This window comes from Colius striatus, chromosome 3, assembly GCF_028858725.1.
Source record: "Colius striatus isolate bColStr4 chromosome 3, bColStr4.1.hap1, whole genome shotgun sequence".
Lineage (NCBI taxonomy): Eukaryota > Metazoa > Chordata > Aves > Coliiformes > Coliidae > Colius > Colius striatus.
In genome coordinates this window covers 32,783,991-32,797,957 of record NC_084761.1, presented here as the reverse complement: position 1 = coordinate 32,797,957, position 13,967 = coordinate 32,783,991, and the positions used below count along the sequence as shown (strand labels likewise).

The 13,967-nt window shown below is 40.9% G+C and overlaps 1 protein-coding gene across 2 annotated transcripts in view; it reads left to right on the top strand.

The window, feature by feature from the left end:
• The window catches only part of RNF150 (ring finger protein 150), a 131,947-nt gene extending 118,249 nt beyond the window's left edge, over window positions 1–13,698 (top strand). For both annotated transcript variants that reach the window (XM_061992104.1, XM_061992103.1), the window contains exon 7: window positions 6,795–13,698. In XM_061992104.1, coding sequence (XP_061848088.1) covers window positions 6,795–6,839 — 45 coding nt within the window. In that variant the 3' untranslated portion in view covers window positions 6,840–13,698. The remainder of the gene's footprint in view (window positions 1–6,794) is intronic.
• Window positions 13,699–13,967: the final 269 nt, after the last annotated feature.

Genomic DNA, 13,967 nt, shown 5'->3' with positions numbered 1-13,967 from the left:
GATTCATGGACAAAATTCGAAGGAGCTAGTATGTGCTCATTAAAGATAGATATACATATAAATTGAAAAAAATGTTTTGCTTTTCCAGCCAGTCAGGTCCAGCTGTCTCCATGCAATAGCATCTATTTTGTGTTCTTCCCCCTTTGCTCAGCTTTCTGCAAATGTGTTTGCTATCTGCCTCGTGTTTTGTATCATAATGTCTTCATTGAGACAAATGGATTTTCCCCCCTTTTTTTTTGTAGAGAGCATCTGGGTGCTAATACCTTCTGCACCATTTATGAGAATGGCTTTATTGGTCTTGTCAAAACAAAAAATGTCTTCTCAGATAACTGGTGTTAAAGTTTATTGCTTAAGTACAACATGTTCCGCAATTTGGCATCAGAAAATTGGTTGTATTACTAATAATTTCCCCTTTGTTTTTTGATGCTTGACTTGAGATACAATTTTCAGAAGTGCCAAGTACTGGCACTGTGGCTGAAGTTAGTAGAGGTAAGCTTGGTGCATGCAACACACAAGTTAATGCCCTAACTGAAAAATCAGGTTTATGGTATCCGAACTAGGCACCCAGAATCAGTGAAGACCTTGAAGAGTCGTGAGTCTCCATCTCAGTAGGTCATGTCTAGAATGATGATGATGTTACCCCTTCATACTGCAGGATGTTTGAAGACAATGGACTGTGTGTCTTTGACTGTTTTCCATTAAGAGATCCTGTACATTCCACCAAAACATATATCCTAGAGAAAGATTAAGGGAATAAAGTTTGTTGCCTTTTCACTTAGAAAAATAAACATGTTTGCTTTAGGAGAGACACTAATGGTTTGTATTGTATAAAAGGCTCTCAACTGCTTCGGGGTTTGATCCAGTTTAACACATTTTTGAAATGTTGTCGTAAATGAATCTTGCTAGGTCACGGCATTTGGTTCTTCCTGTTGTGCTGATATTTGGGTAATCTTTGCACTGTGTTTCAGACGTCATCTGCTTTATCCCCTGGATGAAGCCCTGTTGCCATTAGTACATTCACAGAGGTCTGGCTTGTTATTTATGGAAAAGACTCTAACCTTTTCTTCCAAAAGTAGTTACCATGCTCAAGTACTTTTTCCCCTTGTTGCTCAGATAAGTCTCTCCCTGATGCTAGGGAACAGCAATAAAATATTTCCCCAGTATTTTGTTCTCTGCTGTAGCCAGACAGACTTCTTCATCCATTTTATTAGCCTCTGTGTACAAAAGGACCACGTTAGTAATAGGTTTTTTATAACCCGTTCTCCTCAAACTTATTCCCACTGCTTCTTTTGCATTAGAAATTTTGATAGGCACTTTTTTTTCCATGTGTTGTATTTTAGTTGTTTTGTTAGTGCAGTTACAGCTTGTTCTAAAGCATTACGATTATCAAGATGATATGGAAGCAATTTGAGACTTGCTTATAAAATGATCCCAGAAGAAGTGTTGGATGATTAATTTGAGAATAATGTTAAGAGCAGTTGTGTTTTTAAAGAAGAGGGTCTTAGCAATAAAGGAAACTTGATTGGTACTGTCGTGGAAGGAGTTGCCATTGGAGATATTAACTTCATAGGACCACGCTCCTCCTCTTAGATTGTAAGCAGCAAAACGGTGCTGTGGCAAGGCTGCAGTACAAGGGAGCAATAAATTCTATAATGGTAAAGTGCATTCTTAGGCAGACAAAGGAAAATAAAGGGCTCCAGGAACGTCTGTCTTTCTCTCTCTCTCTCTCTCTCTCTCTCTCTCTCTCCCCCTGTCATAAATCAAATATGATTAATAGTGTTCTGGTGGTTTTGATACTGGAAACAAAATCTGAGTAAGACTGATTGAAATTGGCAGCTCATTGTGGCTTAATGCTGAACAGAATCCGTTTTGATGAAGCTCCCATATGAATGCCTCTAATGACTCTGGATATATTTGCTTCTCAGGTCCTCAGAGCTCCAGCAGATGGTCACATTTCTGGTTTCTTCTGGAGCAAAATGCTTCTAGACATGTCTGACTCAGGATAATGTTTTTTTAGTAGAAGTGAGCCCTGGACTGAAATAAGGTTCACGCTAATACATAAATTTAGGTACTTGTCCAGATCTGAGAGCATACCTGTCACCGGGGATTTCATGTTTTGGCTTAGTTCTATCTTCAGAAAATGAAGAGTTCTGAAATAAGGTATATTTCACGGTAGTAAGAATGTGAAATGAATAGTGAAATCAGGTCATATTTTGCTGTATGTTTATTGTTAATATGAGGTTTTAGACAAAATCCCATTGTCTGCTGTACAATTTCTGCCAGCTAAGGATAGGATTATAACTGATACATTTTTTACAGCATTTCATTAGATTAAGAAATCAATAATTACTCATGTCTCCTCAAAGCTGGCCATCTACCACAAAGACTTGTTTCTTGTGCTAAATGCTCAACTTTATAGCTAGGGAAATAGGTTACACCTCAGTCAGTTGCACAATAGCAGGTTTTTCTTACCCTCTGATTCCTCTGACTGTCGTGAGATGAAGAAAATCATTAGCAGCTGCACAGCCCTGTGCAAGGGTTTAATTGTGTGTGGAGCAGGACTGAGTATGCTGAATTAGTTCATGGAGAGCTGATAATAAATGAGGGAAGGGAGAGTGATTCCCAAATGAATTGTTTATTGCAATGGCCCTTGTTTTTAATCCACAAGAATAGGAGATTGCTGACTTTAGTTACACTTTGAGTAGATGAATTACACAGCTCTCATTTGAAATGTAATAACTGATGATTGTCCACCTACACACAAATGAGTGTAATAGCAGAGAACTTCCTGAAGGTCCAGAGGAGGAAAGGCTATCATCTTAGACAGTCTGTCGTCTTATACAGGCCTTATATGCATTCAATGCTGAGAAGCTTTTGCTGTGTAACATTTTAGCGTACTCTTATTTTTTGGATGATTTCCTGCATGCAAATTGCTTTTATCCCAGTCATGGAGTTCTGCAGCTTTTCCAGCTCCATGAGCCTGGGAGAGATCTCAGCCTGTGGGACAAGCGGGAGCAATTTTAGGAGAGCCCCGTGGCACTGCCCATGGCCTGGGGACATCAGAACAGTGTTAGAACATGGCCTCCTTGGGAGGAGCCCAGTAGTGAGCAGAACTGAGGCCTGTGCAAAACCCACAACGGTTACATCAGGTTGTTCCTCATTCTCGAGTAGGTCATCACAAGTACATCTCAATTTGTGCCCATACCTGTATGCTTACCTACACATGGCAGGTGAATGTTTTTGCAAAAGCACTTTTTGCTCACTGTTGAATGCTTAGATCCCTGCCAAGACTCTTGCAAACAGTATCAAATTCTTAGAAACCCATCATCTGACCTTTTTCTTTTGGAGTATTTATTAGCATGCAACAGCTACAGACTTACTCCAAGTGTTAGGAGTAGCAGCAGCAGTAGATAACTATTAGTAGTGTGCAGTCTTACTGTTTTTAATGCACCAGAATAATTAGCTATTTTCATCCTTATTTGATTGCAACTATACTCAAATATAAACATAACTTAATGAAATTTGCAACAAATAAGGGCTGTACCACTGCTGTGTAGGGCTATCTAGGTGGTGATATTCTTCCTGCGTTAGCATGATTAAAGTAATATTGGCTAGAGAAGGAGTCGTTTTGACTGCACCTCTCAAACAAATGTGTGTCAGGGAGTGAGTGGAAAAAGTCTGTCTGGAAGTAGGCAGCATACTGTAGTGTATTGTGTTTCGCTGACGTGAGAGAAATGTGGCAGTGAGGGCTTCAGTTGCCTGCTGCAGGCACTAGCACTCAGGCTAAAAAGCAGCTTGAGATGTGCCTTTTGCTTCATTAAGCAAAAGGCTTTATGCCGATGGCATGAAGTGCTGTAAAACACAATGGAAGTGTTGTAGTGTATGTTGTTAAATATACATAGGATTGCCAATCTCAAACATCTCAAATCCTAAATCAGATATTCTGATCTAGAAATGTGTTTTTAAACTCTTATTCTCTTTTTACTCTTTAAGATTCACTTATTTTTAAGTGAAAGTTGAGACCTTCACTGAAAGTTGAGATCCTCACCTGACTTCAGGGCTTTAAGAAAAAGCACCAAAATTAAAAAATCTTGCCAAAAGGTCATAAAAGTTCTTAACAGTGAATCAGACATCTTCTGTAGAAACTCTGTGATTGTATAAGCCTTGTCATTGTAAACAAGATCTAGAAACCAGAGATGCAAAATGCAGGCTAAGCTTCTGGCACTTGCAGTTTAGTTGAGGCTTGCTTACCTTTATAACAAATATCACTAACTCTGCTGGTTCATGTTATTGAGCAGATGGCCAAAAAAATAAGAGCCAAAGCCCCACTACAGTCTAGAAAGTCTGTGTTGTGTGGAAAAGCCTTGGTGAGGCAGATTGTAGACCTTGCAGCCACCTACCTACAGCCAATCGGTATATGGTGTAACTTCTGCAACCTCCAAGAGTTTCATCCTTTGCACGTTCGGATCAGTAGCAAGATTTCTGTTCAGAAGAGTAATTTTGAGGGGTGCATTAATCTACTTGTGTCATCTATGTCTTCCAAAGGAATAGCAGTGCTGATGCCTTCCCTGAGAGGAAAGGTATAAGGGATGGTGATGTTTGAGTTTTTCTCCCCACTGTGCTGATTTTAAGGACCACTTTAGGATTTTGAGCTGCTGCATTGTTAGTAAGCAAGGCAGGTGGAGCATTCATGTTCCTAAGCACTTTCACAGCACTGAAATAAGCAATGTTAGGGCATAGGTATGGGCATTTTTAGGATCCTTTGTTCATTGTTCCTATTGATTTGCACTTCAGTCCCAAAGAAGACAAACTACAAAGCCCACACTTTGGAAGAACTAAGATCCAAGAATTTGAATAACTGTAGGATTTTTAATGTAAAACTCAAGTTTGCTGGTTTGGGAAGCGGATGCTCCTGTACATAGGTTAGACAGTTGGTAGGTGAGCTGCAAATCTGCTTCCATTCTATCTGCCTGTCTCAAACTCAGTTGAGATCTTTTTCTGCTGTGCAACCCTAGAAGAAACAAAAGTTCTTGAAATAACATTTCAGCAGCGTAAACACTTCTGATTTTATGCTCAGACATTTGGTGTTGACAGCTCATCCCGCCTCTTCAGCCCGCATGTGGCTGTCACCATTCAGCCAGTCCTCCTTTCTTGCACTGCTAGTTCAGATGACAATCACCTTTCTCTCAAGAGTGCTTCAAGGGGCTGTTTAGCAAGGCTAAGCCTTGGGAGCTCTGTCATGCAAATAGAAACTTGCTCTTCAATCAACATTTGAAACATCATTTTCCTTGTTTTTAAGAATCCTATTAGTTCACCTAATGGTTCCATATCACTGAAGCTCACCAAAGTTTACAGGAGATAGAATTCAGGTCCAAAGCACTTCCTCTGCCTCAAGTCAGAAGCAAAGCCTTGAAGTTTTACTACTGCCATATTGATAAGAAAAAAAGGATACAGTTATAAAGAGGTTGTGTGCATTAGTTATTTATCTTGCAATCAAGAAAGTATAAAGACTGAAAACTGCGAAAGTTTGTAAAGGAAAGCACTGGCTCTTTCAGTTTGAATAACACAGACCTCATTCAAGCTTTCTCTGCAGAACATCAGGTCTAATCCCTGAACAAGTTGAATCCATGTTTCTTCTCTAAACCAGATTTTTAAATCCTGCAGCTCTTGAAAGAAAACTAATTGTGCCTACTTAGCTTCATGTGAATAATTAAACTGTGAGGAGTTGTTCTTTTCCTGGCTCCTCCTTAATGTTTCTTACTTATTAATTCTTAGATCTGCAACTTTTAGATTAGCATCAGTCAAGCTCTGCATCTATAGTCTGAAAAATAAAATGTTTAAAGGAAAAACTGCCACAGATTTAAACACATTGTTTTATTACAGTATAAATGTCAATGTAATGAAACCATTTTAAAATACAAACCATCAACTTTTTCTCCAAGACTAAGCCACCTGTGGGATTTTTGTGCCTTTGAAAAATCTCCCCAGAGATCCCGTGTGCTTTGCTTCTCCTGATTGTTCTTGAAATAAAATTAGCTTTTAGCCCTTTCAAATCTGTTGGCTTTATCTACTGCTAAATACACATGTAGTAAGTGCTGTGGAATCAAAACGCGACTCCATCCGTGCTTGTGGTTTTGATGGGATTTGCAGTTTGCCAAAAGTCAATAGTCTGACTCTTACTGGATTTGGGATCATGCTGGATTAAGGTAGATCCTTTTGGCCTGAACCAAGAACCTGAGAGGTATCTTCAAATCAGAGGAATGTGTGAAAAGAGACTGGAGAAGGCACCTGAGAAAGCAGGCAGCCTGGTCCAGAGTCCTGGGGCAGAACAAACGGCACACATGTTGCTCCTTCTAGACATTAGCCCTGTGCCCTATTAAAAGTCTCTGCTAACACAGGTTCTGTCACCCAATGAGGATTTGGGCAGATTTTTTTTCTGTTAGCAATGTTTTCCTGATGGCTAGCCCCTCCACCGGGTGCCTGTGACTTTGTCCTTAACTGGTTGGCTTTGCCAGGAGAGTAGCATGATGCCAGGTTGAGGAAAAGGACAGGGAGGGAGGAAGTTCATGGAGATGAAGAGCCTGGCTGGAGAGCCCCATCTAGGATCCTTGTCATCATGTTTTTCATTACTGATAGCTTGAACTTTCTGATATTTTCAAAATGCTTTAGACAGGCATTCAATAAGAGCAAAGTTTGGAACCTAAGCACTATCTCAGTGGTGGAGAAACCTCTGGATCCCATTTGCAGAAAGACATGACCCTAATGCTCTTTTCCTGTCTTTTCTCCCTTCACAGATGAACAGGAGCCAGCAGTCAGCAGTGATTCGGATATTTCATTGATTATGGCAATGGAGGTTGGACTGTCCGATGTGGAGCTTTCCACTGATCAAGACTGTGAAGAGGTGAAGTCTTGAAAACCAGAGATCCAACACTACAGGGGAGGGTCACAGAAAGGGACCGAGTCAGCTTTCTAGGATTTGGACCAGTCATGCACATGCCTCCAAGAGCACTGTCACTCCTGCACACTTCATTGAGACGGTCACGAAAAGCAATAGCAACAGTTGTGTCTGCCTGGATGTGGTTTCATCATCTGCATACGTTCATTTTGTTCACAAAAGATGGGAGATGAACGCTTCCAGTTTACCCACATGCTTGAGAGCAGTCATGTCACTCCTCAGTGGCTCATAAATGCGTAACTGAAATGACAGCTTGAGTGTTTTCTACACCTGTTTGATTGGGTTTATGTTTCTTTGGGCTTGGTTTTTGGGTTGCTTTTTTTAAAGACATATGTTTGTTATGTATGTTTGTTTGTTTATAGCTTGTTATGGGTGGACGCTGTTTTTGTTGACTGACCCCAACTTTTTCAAGAGTTCAGTCCAGAAATCTGAACTCCTGTTCACTGGTCACTTCGTGATCTGACTCCAGGATTTATCATTGCCTTGTTGTTTCTGCTTGAAGTACACATGGCTTCAGAAGGATGGTGCACCAGCACCCTGCATTAATGTGAAGCCTCCTTTCATTAAGTGGAAGCCTTGGAAACAGTGTATTCTGAAGGCCTTTATTGGTAAGAGAACTCTGAATTAACAGAGATTGCTGAGATTTGGGCTAAAACTGCATTATGTCGACTTTCACCTAGAGCTCTGTTCTAGACAAGTATCACGCAGTGTGAAGGAAAGAAAAGCTTAAAGCTTCACTTTGTCCTTGTAGTCCTTTGCTATATTTTATGCTATTAGCAGTTGTCAGCACATTAATGGCCTTCCTTCAAGTCACAATTCAGTAGCCGGAAAAGAAGATGAGGTATAATATCATATCTTTTCTCAGTTTTACAGACCAAAACCTGACCGGTAGGTTAAAGGTGTGTCTGAGAGGTTTCCAGAGCTGCTTGTTAACAGCTGTGCATTACACATAGGACAAGAATTTTCTTAGAAAAGGTCTGGAGATGCTGATACCGGTGTTAGAAACTGCTAATGAAACAGAGGGCAGCTGGCTGAAATGCTTCCTGGTTTATTTGGGGTTTTTTACTTAGTGTATTTCACTTCCTATGTTTTGATGGCAGTTTTTGCCTGCTCCTTATGGAAGACAAGAGTTCAGGTGGTTAGGTGCCCTCCAGAGTCCTTGTCAACTTTGTCACAAGCATAATGGAATACTTGCAATTTGTATATAGATCCATATGCCAAAATATTTTGAGTAGAGAGGAGGGAATTTAAACTAAACAGAACTAATGTAATCGAAACACCTAAATAATAATGTGATGATTATTTAGTTCATCCTGAGCTCTGCTTTCCAAGTAGAAGTTTGTGTTATTTGTTCAGTGTACAATTTTGTCTTTCAGTCAAGATACTCAGCTGTGAAGAAGCACTTTTAGTTTACTGTTACAGAAGAGTAAGTGGTTTCTGTTGACAGTCAGATGATTTGAATCACATTACTGACTCCTGAGTAAGTCCGAAGAACCAACAGTTCATCTTAGATTGGCATTTCATGGAGAGGCGAAATATTTTGCCTTGACAGTGTCATGGTAGCATCTCAAAATGCAACTGTTAGGGTTCCTGCAGAATTTAATCTCCTTGTGGATTTACTTGCTACATGTGGAAACCAACTCACAGCCAAAACTGGAGTTGTCAGACCTTATTCAGGAACAAATGTCTTTATAACTATCCCTTAAATTTTGGCCGACTTGCTGCTTCAGTACAGGAGGAAGGAAAAATTATACTCCGTGCTTTTCGGTCCAGTTAGAACTCAGTTCATTTTATAGCTTAATTTTTTTGATGTTCTTAGTCCATAAATTGCAGGGTAACTTTGAGGCAAAGGCACACAGCCTAATCATCCTTCAAAACCATGATCTGGAAATGTGCCGTTACATTCTTGTAAGCCGTTTGAAAGGACATCTCTCTTTAATTAAAGAGATACAGGCAGCTGGAAATCTGCTTGGTTTAAAAAAAGAAAGTTAGAGATCATTCCAGAGGGTGCAGCTTGGTCAGTCTTGCCAATATTTGTATTTCAGTAGTTATATTTTCCTTAATGTCTTTAAGGAATGTCTTTAATGTCTTCTCTATTCCTTGTTACTGTGGGAAAGGCTCACAGCAGTATCAGGAGAACTGATGCTGAAATTCACTCCTGAACAAGTGTTTGCACAACATACCACATCAGCTTCACTTAAGCTCTGGAAATAATGCTGAAATGGAGTTTAAGTGGTGCTCACACCAAATACTGGCCCTTCACACACAAATGGAATTCATCGCAAATGACTGCAGAGGAAAGAGTAAAGCTGGTTACACACAGTCAGGTCTCCCTATGGAAAGTACACAGGCTACTACAGTTTATTCTCTAGTGCTGGAGCCTGGGTGCTGTATGTCACAGGAACATCACAAACACAATGTCTGAGTTGTCTGTGATCCTTTCACACCTGCCCACTGTGGCCCAGCACACAGACAAAAATACTCCTGGCCAAACTGTTTGGGTTTCAGAGTCACCAAGTTTTGTCACCAAGTCTTTGTTTTATTTCACAAACTTCATTAAGTTAATCTCAAAGGATAGATGGACCAGTTATCTGTTGCCATAGCAGAGTGGCCCACAGCACAGCAGAGCAAGGCAGGAGGAGAAACTCCCAGCAGACTGAAGTTGGTCTGTAGGCCAGCAAAACCATTAAAGGGAGGTGTGCTCAAAGGGGTATCACATAGAGTAACTGACATCCTACCCGTATTTCTAGTAGTGAAGAGAAGCTTGCACTGTCCACACTCTTTTCTGAAGTACCCTGTACTAGTTGTGGTGCATGGTGGCCACTGGCAGAGGAAGGGTGAAACCTTTTTAGATACCACCAAAACGTGGTCTGTCAAAAGAGGTGTCCTAGCAAATTTGGGCACAGAGTCTTTCTGCTATTGTTTTCCCAGTTCTACCTGGAGTTTCACTCAGGGAAGATGTTTTTCCAGCCCTGTGTTCAGGTTTTGTGCAGCTCTGAGCACTGATAAGCAGTAAGAAGTGCAAAGTGAGGTTACACATCACTGAAGCCAGAACTTAGGGAAGCACTTAAGTAAATGTTTTATTCTGTCCTTCTTCAGAAAAGCACTTATGACTAATTTTGTACTTGTACCAAAATCACATTATTTTCAAAGGGCCTTCTGTGAGCATAATTAAGCCCCTCGTGTCAAAGGGCAGTGTTTTCCTGAAGCAGGACCTGGCTAATAATATTGTTTGTATACATAACCTGTGAAATGCCTTGGGAATTTGAGGTGCTTCATAAGTATTAGGACACACCCCCCTCCAGATGTATGTTTGTAATGAAAGCCTTAAATCTGCAGATCCACATTTTTCTAACATTAGTCTGTCCACTGAGATTCCTCACAGGGTAAAATTAAACCCTCCCGATTTGCAGCTTTGGGGAAGATTAAGTCCCATCCCGAGCATTGTGTGAGTCCTCGGCACTGCTGCCCACTATGGCATTAAATATGTGGGATTCAGTTGCTGAGGACATGGCACAGGCTGTTCAGAAGGGAAAGCAGCCTTCAGCATGCAGACAGGAAAAAAAAAACCAAATCCTCTGGTGCCCTCTGACGAACAAGTGCTTGTGCACAGAATCCTGCAGGCTCACACCGTGACTGCCCACCCGTGGCACTGGAAGCAGGGCAGAGGGGCACATCCTGCGCAGGGCCACAGACCGGAGGATGAGGCAGCTCTCTGAGAAAGGCAATCTTGTAATTTAGCTGATCTTGCGTCTCTCCGAGCTCTTCTTCCCTGGCATCTGAGGCTCTCTTATCATCTTTTCCATGAGCTGGTAGCAGGTAGAAGTGTTTGCCTTAGCAAGGCTGATCTTCACTCAGACTGGGTTGCAGGATGAAACTTGGACAGTCTGCGCTCTGAGTATCCTTTGATTTTCATGGGTTTCACTAAACTCCCTTCCCAAAAGTCTCTTCAGTAGGTAGAGAACACAAAAAGTTATATGGGCAGGATTTTGCACTCACCAATGACATAATGTGTGCATGCAGAGGTGGTAAGGCAGCAGTACCAAATCTCTTCCCATTCTGGTGAGGATACAGACCTAGCACTTATGGAGGGTTTGGGTTTTTTTAACATACTGACTACTTTAGAGCCTCAAAACCAGGATCAGAACAACCATAGCACTGTAGTTCAGTCTTTGAGCATTCTATAGAATTAAATTACCATGTATGCATATAAAAGTACCTCGATATGACTATGGAAGCTGTATTGTAATGAAACCACAGGCAGCTGCCATTTGTAGATTTTTTTAATGACAGACATTGTGGCGCTAAAGAAAAAGACTTTATAGATGTAGGTTGAAAAAAAAGAAAAGATCATTGAAATCACACCTGATAAGAGGTCCCTCGGATCTCAGTACTTTAATGAGCCCCTTGATCAGATCCACAGGAAGTCACTGCAAGAAAGGCAGCACTTCATTCTCTTGTTGAATTACTTGTTTGGGGTACATTCTTATTTTGTTAACAAAATGAACTCAAGCGCCAGAGGCAGATCCAGCCCTGAACTTAATCCTTCTCAAAGAATATCTGTTTTGTGATCTGCAGTTTTGTTGCTAAGCCTGTTAACTCACTCTCCTTTCCCCCTTGCTGAATAAAAAGAAGTGCTTGTCAAATTTGAAAAATGTTTAGCTCAGAAGACATTTGCATACGGGCAGGTTGCCCTGGCAAGTATCTGCAGATCACTTAATGCTTCTGTGTGTTTTATTCATCAGTGCAACACAGTTTCATAAAGCAGAATTTGCCATCCATGTTAAACCTGTAGTGTAGTCATCATGTAGATCTTCCAGCCTTTTGCCTTACAAACTTTTTCACACATGCCACAGCCCTTTGAGCAGATTCTGTGATAAAAAGACCAAGATCAGGGTATAAATCTTTATTTATAAATCTCTGGATTACAAATCCTTGTGACAACTGATCGGGGCTTGAAATGACAATAGAGGTTCTGCATAACAGCAGGAAATGCCTTTCAGATGGACAGCTGGGAATCTCCCAGGCTTTCTTTCCAAGAGGCTCATCCCTTCACTTTACTTCTCTGTAGAGAAGCTCTCAACTAAGCATATAGTTTTAAATAAGCCAGGAACAGGAATTTATAGGCTGTGCAAACCAAGAAAACCAACAGTCACTCATTGATTTCTATTCATTAGCAATAGTTGACTTTTTTAACCATTTATTGTTCTAGTAGATCCCTGTTGTAGGGCCAAAGTTACTGGTCTATTGGGAATAGGATCCAGAAGCTGGAACACAAAAAGTTCCATTTAAACATAACAAAAAACTATTTTACTGTGAGGGTGACGAAGCCTTGGCACAAGCTGCCCAGGGGGGGTGCAGAGTCTCCTTCTCTGGAGGTTTTCAGAGCCCACCTGGATGCGTTCCTGTGTGACCTGATCTAGGCAGCCCTGCTTTAGAAGGGGAATTGGACTAGATGATCTCTAAAGGTCCCTTCCAACCCCTACCATTCTGTGATTCTGTGACACTCTAAACAGGAGAAGGCAAGTTTCATTTGCTGTTGCGATGCATCCATTTCATAGGACTGAAATGACAGAGAAATCCGGCCTATGCCTTCCCAACTTCTCTCACAGGCATTTGCTGTAATGTGAACCTTTGTTGCAGGTAAAGGAGATCATGGGATCAAACTCACGCTTCCTCTCTTGGATTCTGTGCTGCTTATATCTCTTTGTAGCAGGTTAGACTGATTCAGCATGGCAGGGAAAGGAGCCAGCCAAAGTTCAGATTAAGGGCTTAATGAAAGATAGGCCCAAGGGTTTTGGCAAGTTCAGGACAGCCGAGCTTCTTCACAAGCAGTGCTGACCGGGCTTGCTGCTTCATTGAAGAACACTTCAGCATTGACTTGTTTGTTGCATAGGTAGATGTAAAACATGTGAGTGTGACAGAAATTAATTGACTTGGTTAAAACAAGCACTGCAAAACAATGCCATGAAATATTTTAGGGGCGAGGGAAAATGAGGCTGGAGGTGCTGTTTTCACAAACTTTTTAAATAGGGACAATTGATCCAACACACGCCCTGCTTTTATTTTACCAAGCTGTTACCTGAACTAATTGATAGTTCTGGATTTGAAAGAGGAATGCCAGATGGACTTTTTGGTCTGGATTTTTCTGTGTAGCAGATGGCAGCTGCAGTCTGGGACAGCAAGTGAGGGAGAAGGCTGCCCTCTGCCACACAGCTTCCCCTGCAGGGCTGGAAACCCACTCGGCTCCCTTGCTCTTCTTTGGCACTTCTCTTTCAAGAAACAAAATCCCACCTTCGGATCAGGAGCTATGGTTCAAAGAGAGGAACAGAGAAGAACGATGAATGTGGATTTTGAATGAAAAGCCAACAGATTAATTTTCCATCTGAAATTAATCTTGTCTCTCTCAACTGTTGTAATTGTGAGTAAGTGGAAGTTAGTTATTTCTGGCATGAATGCAAAAAAAAAAAAAAAAAGAAAAAGAACAAAAAAGGGAAGAAAAAGGAGAGGAAAAAAGAAGAAATAGCATTTTCCCTTTCTTGTTTCTTTCTTGATTCTTCAGTCCCATGTAGCGTTAAAAACAATAGCAAGATCAAAATGCTTGTTTGCTCTGAATGTATACAGTTATTTCAGATGTCAAATTGTCTAAGTGTTCTCCGTGTGTACGTAATACCATCCTTACTTCTTGTTTCATGTTAGGAAACTGAAATGACTGTACCATTTTATAATTAGAAATGTAAAGAGGGGACAGTGGGTGGGAGGGCCTGTTATTTTTATAGCAAGATGTTCCTTGTATTTAGTGAACATTTTAAATGATTTTGTACTTGTCAAAATATACATTCCATCCATTTCCAGAAGAGAATTATTTTTATTTAGAGTAGTTTATAAGCAAACCAAAAAGAGGTGGTGTCCCATTTGTTCGCAGTTCACGAACAGAGCAGAAGGATCCTGGTTTTCAGTGATGGCTCCAAAGCTTTTTCCAGCCACATCTTTCCTCACATGCTTCTGAGCC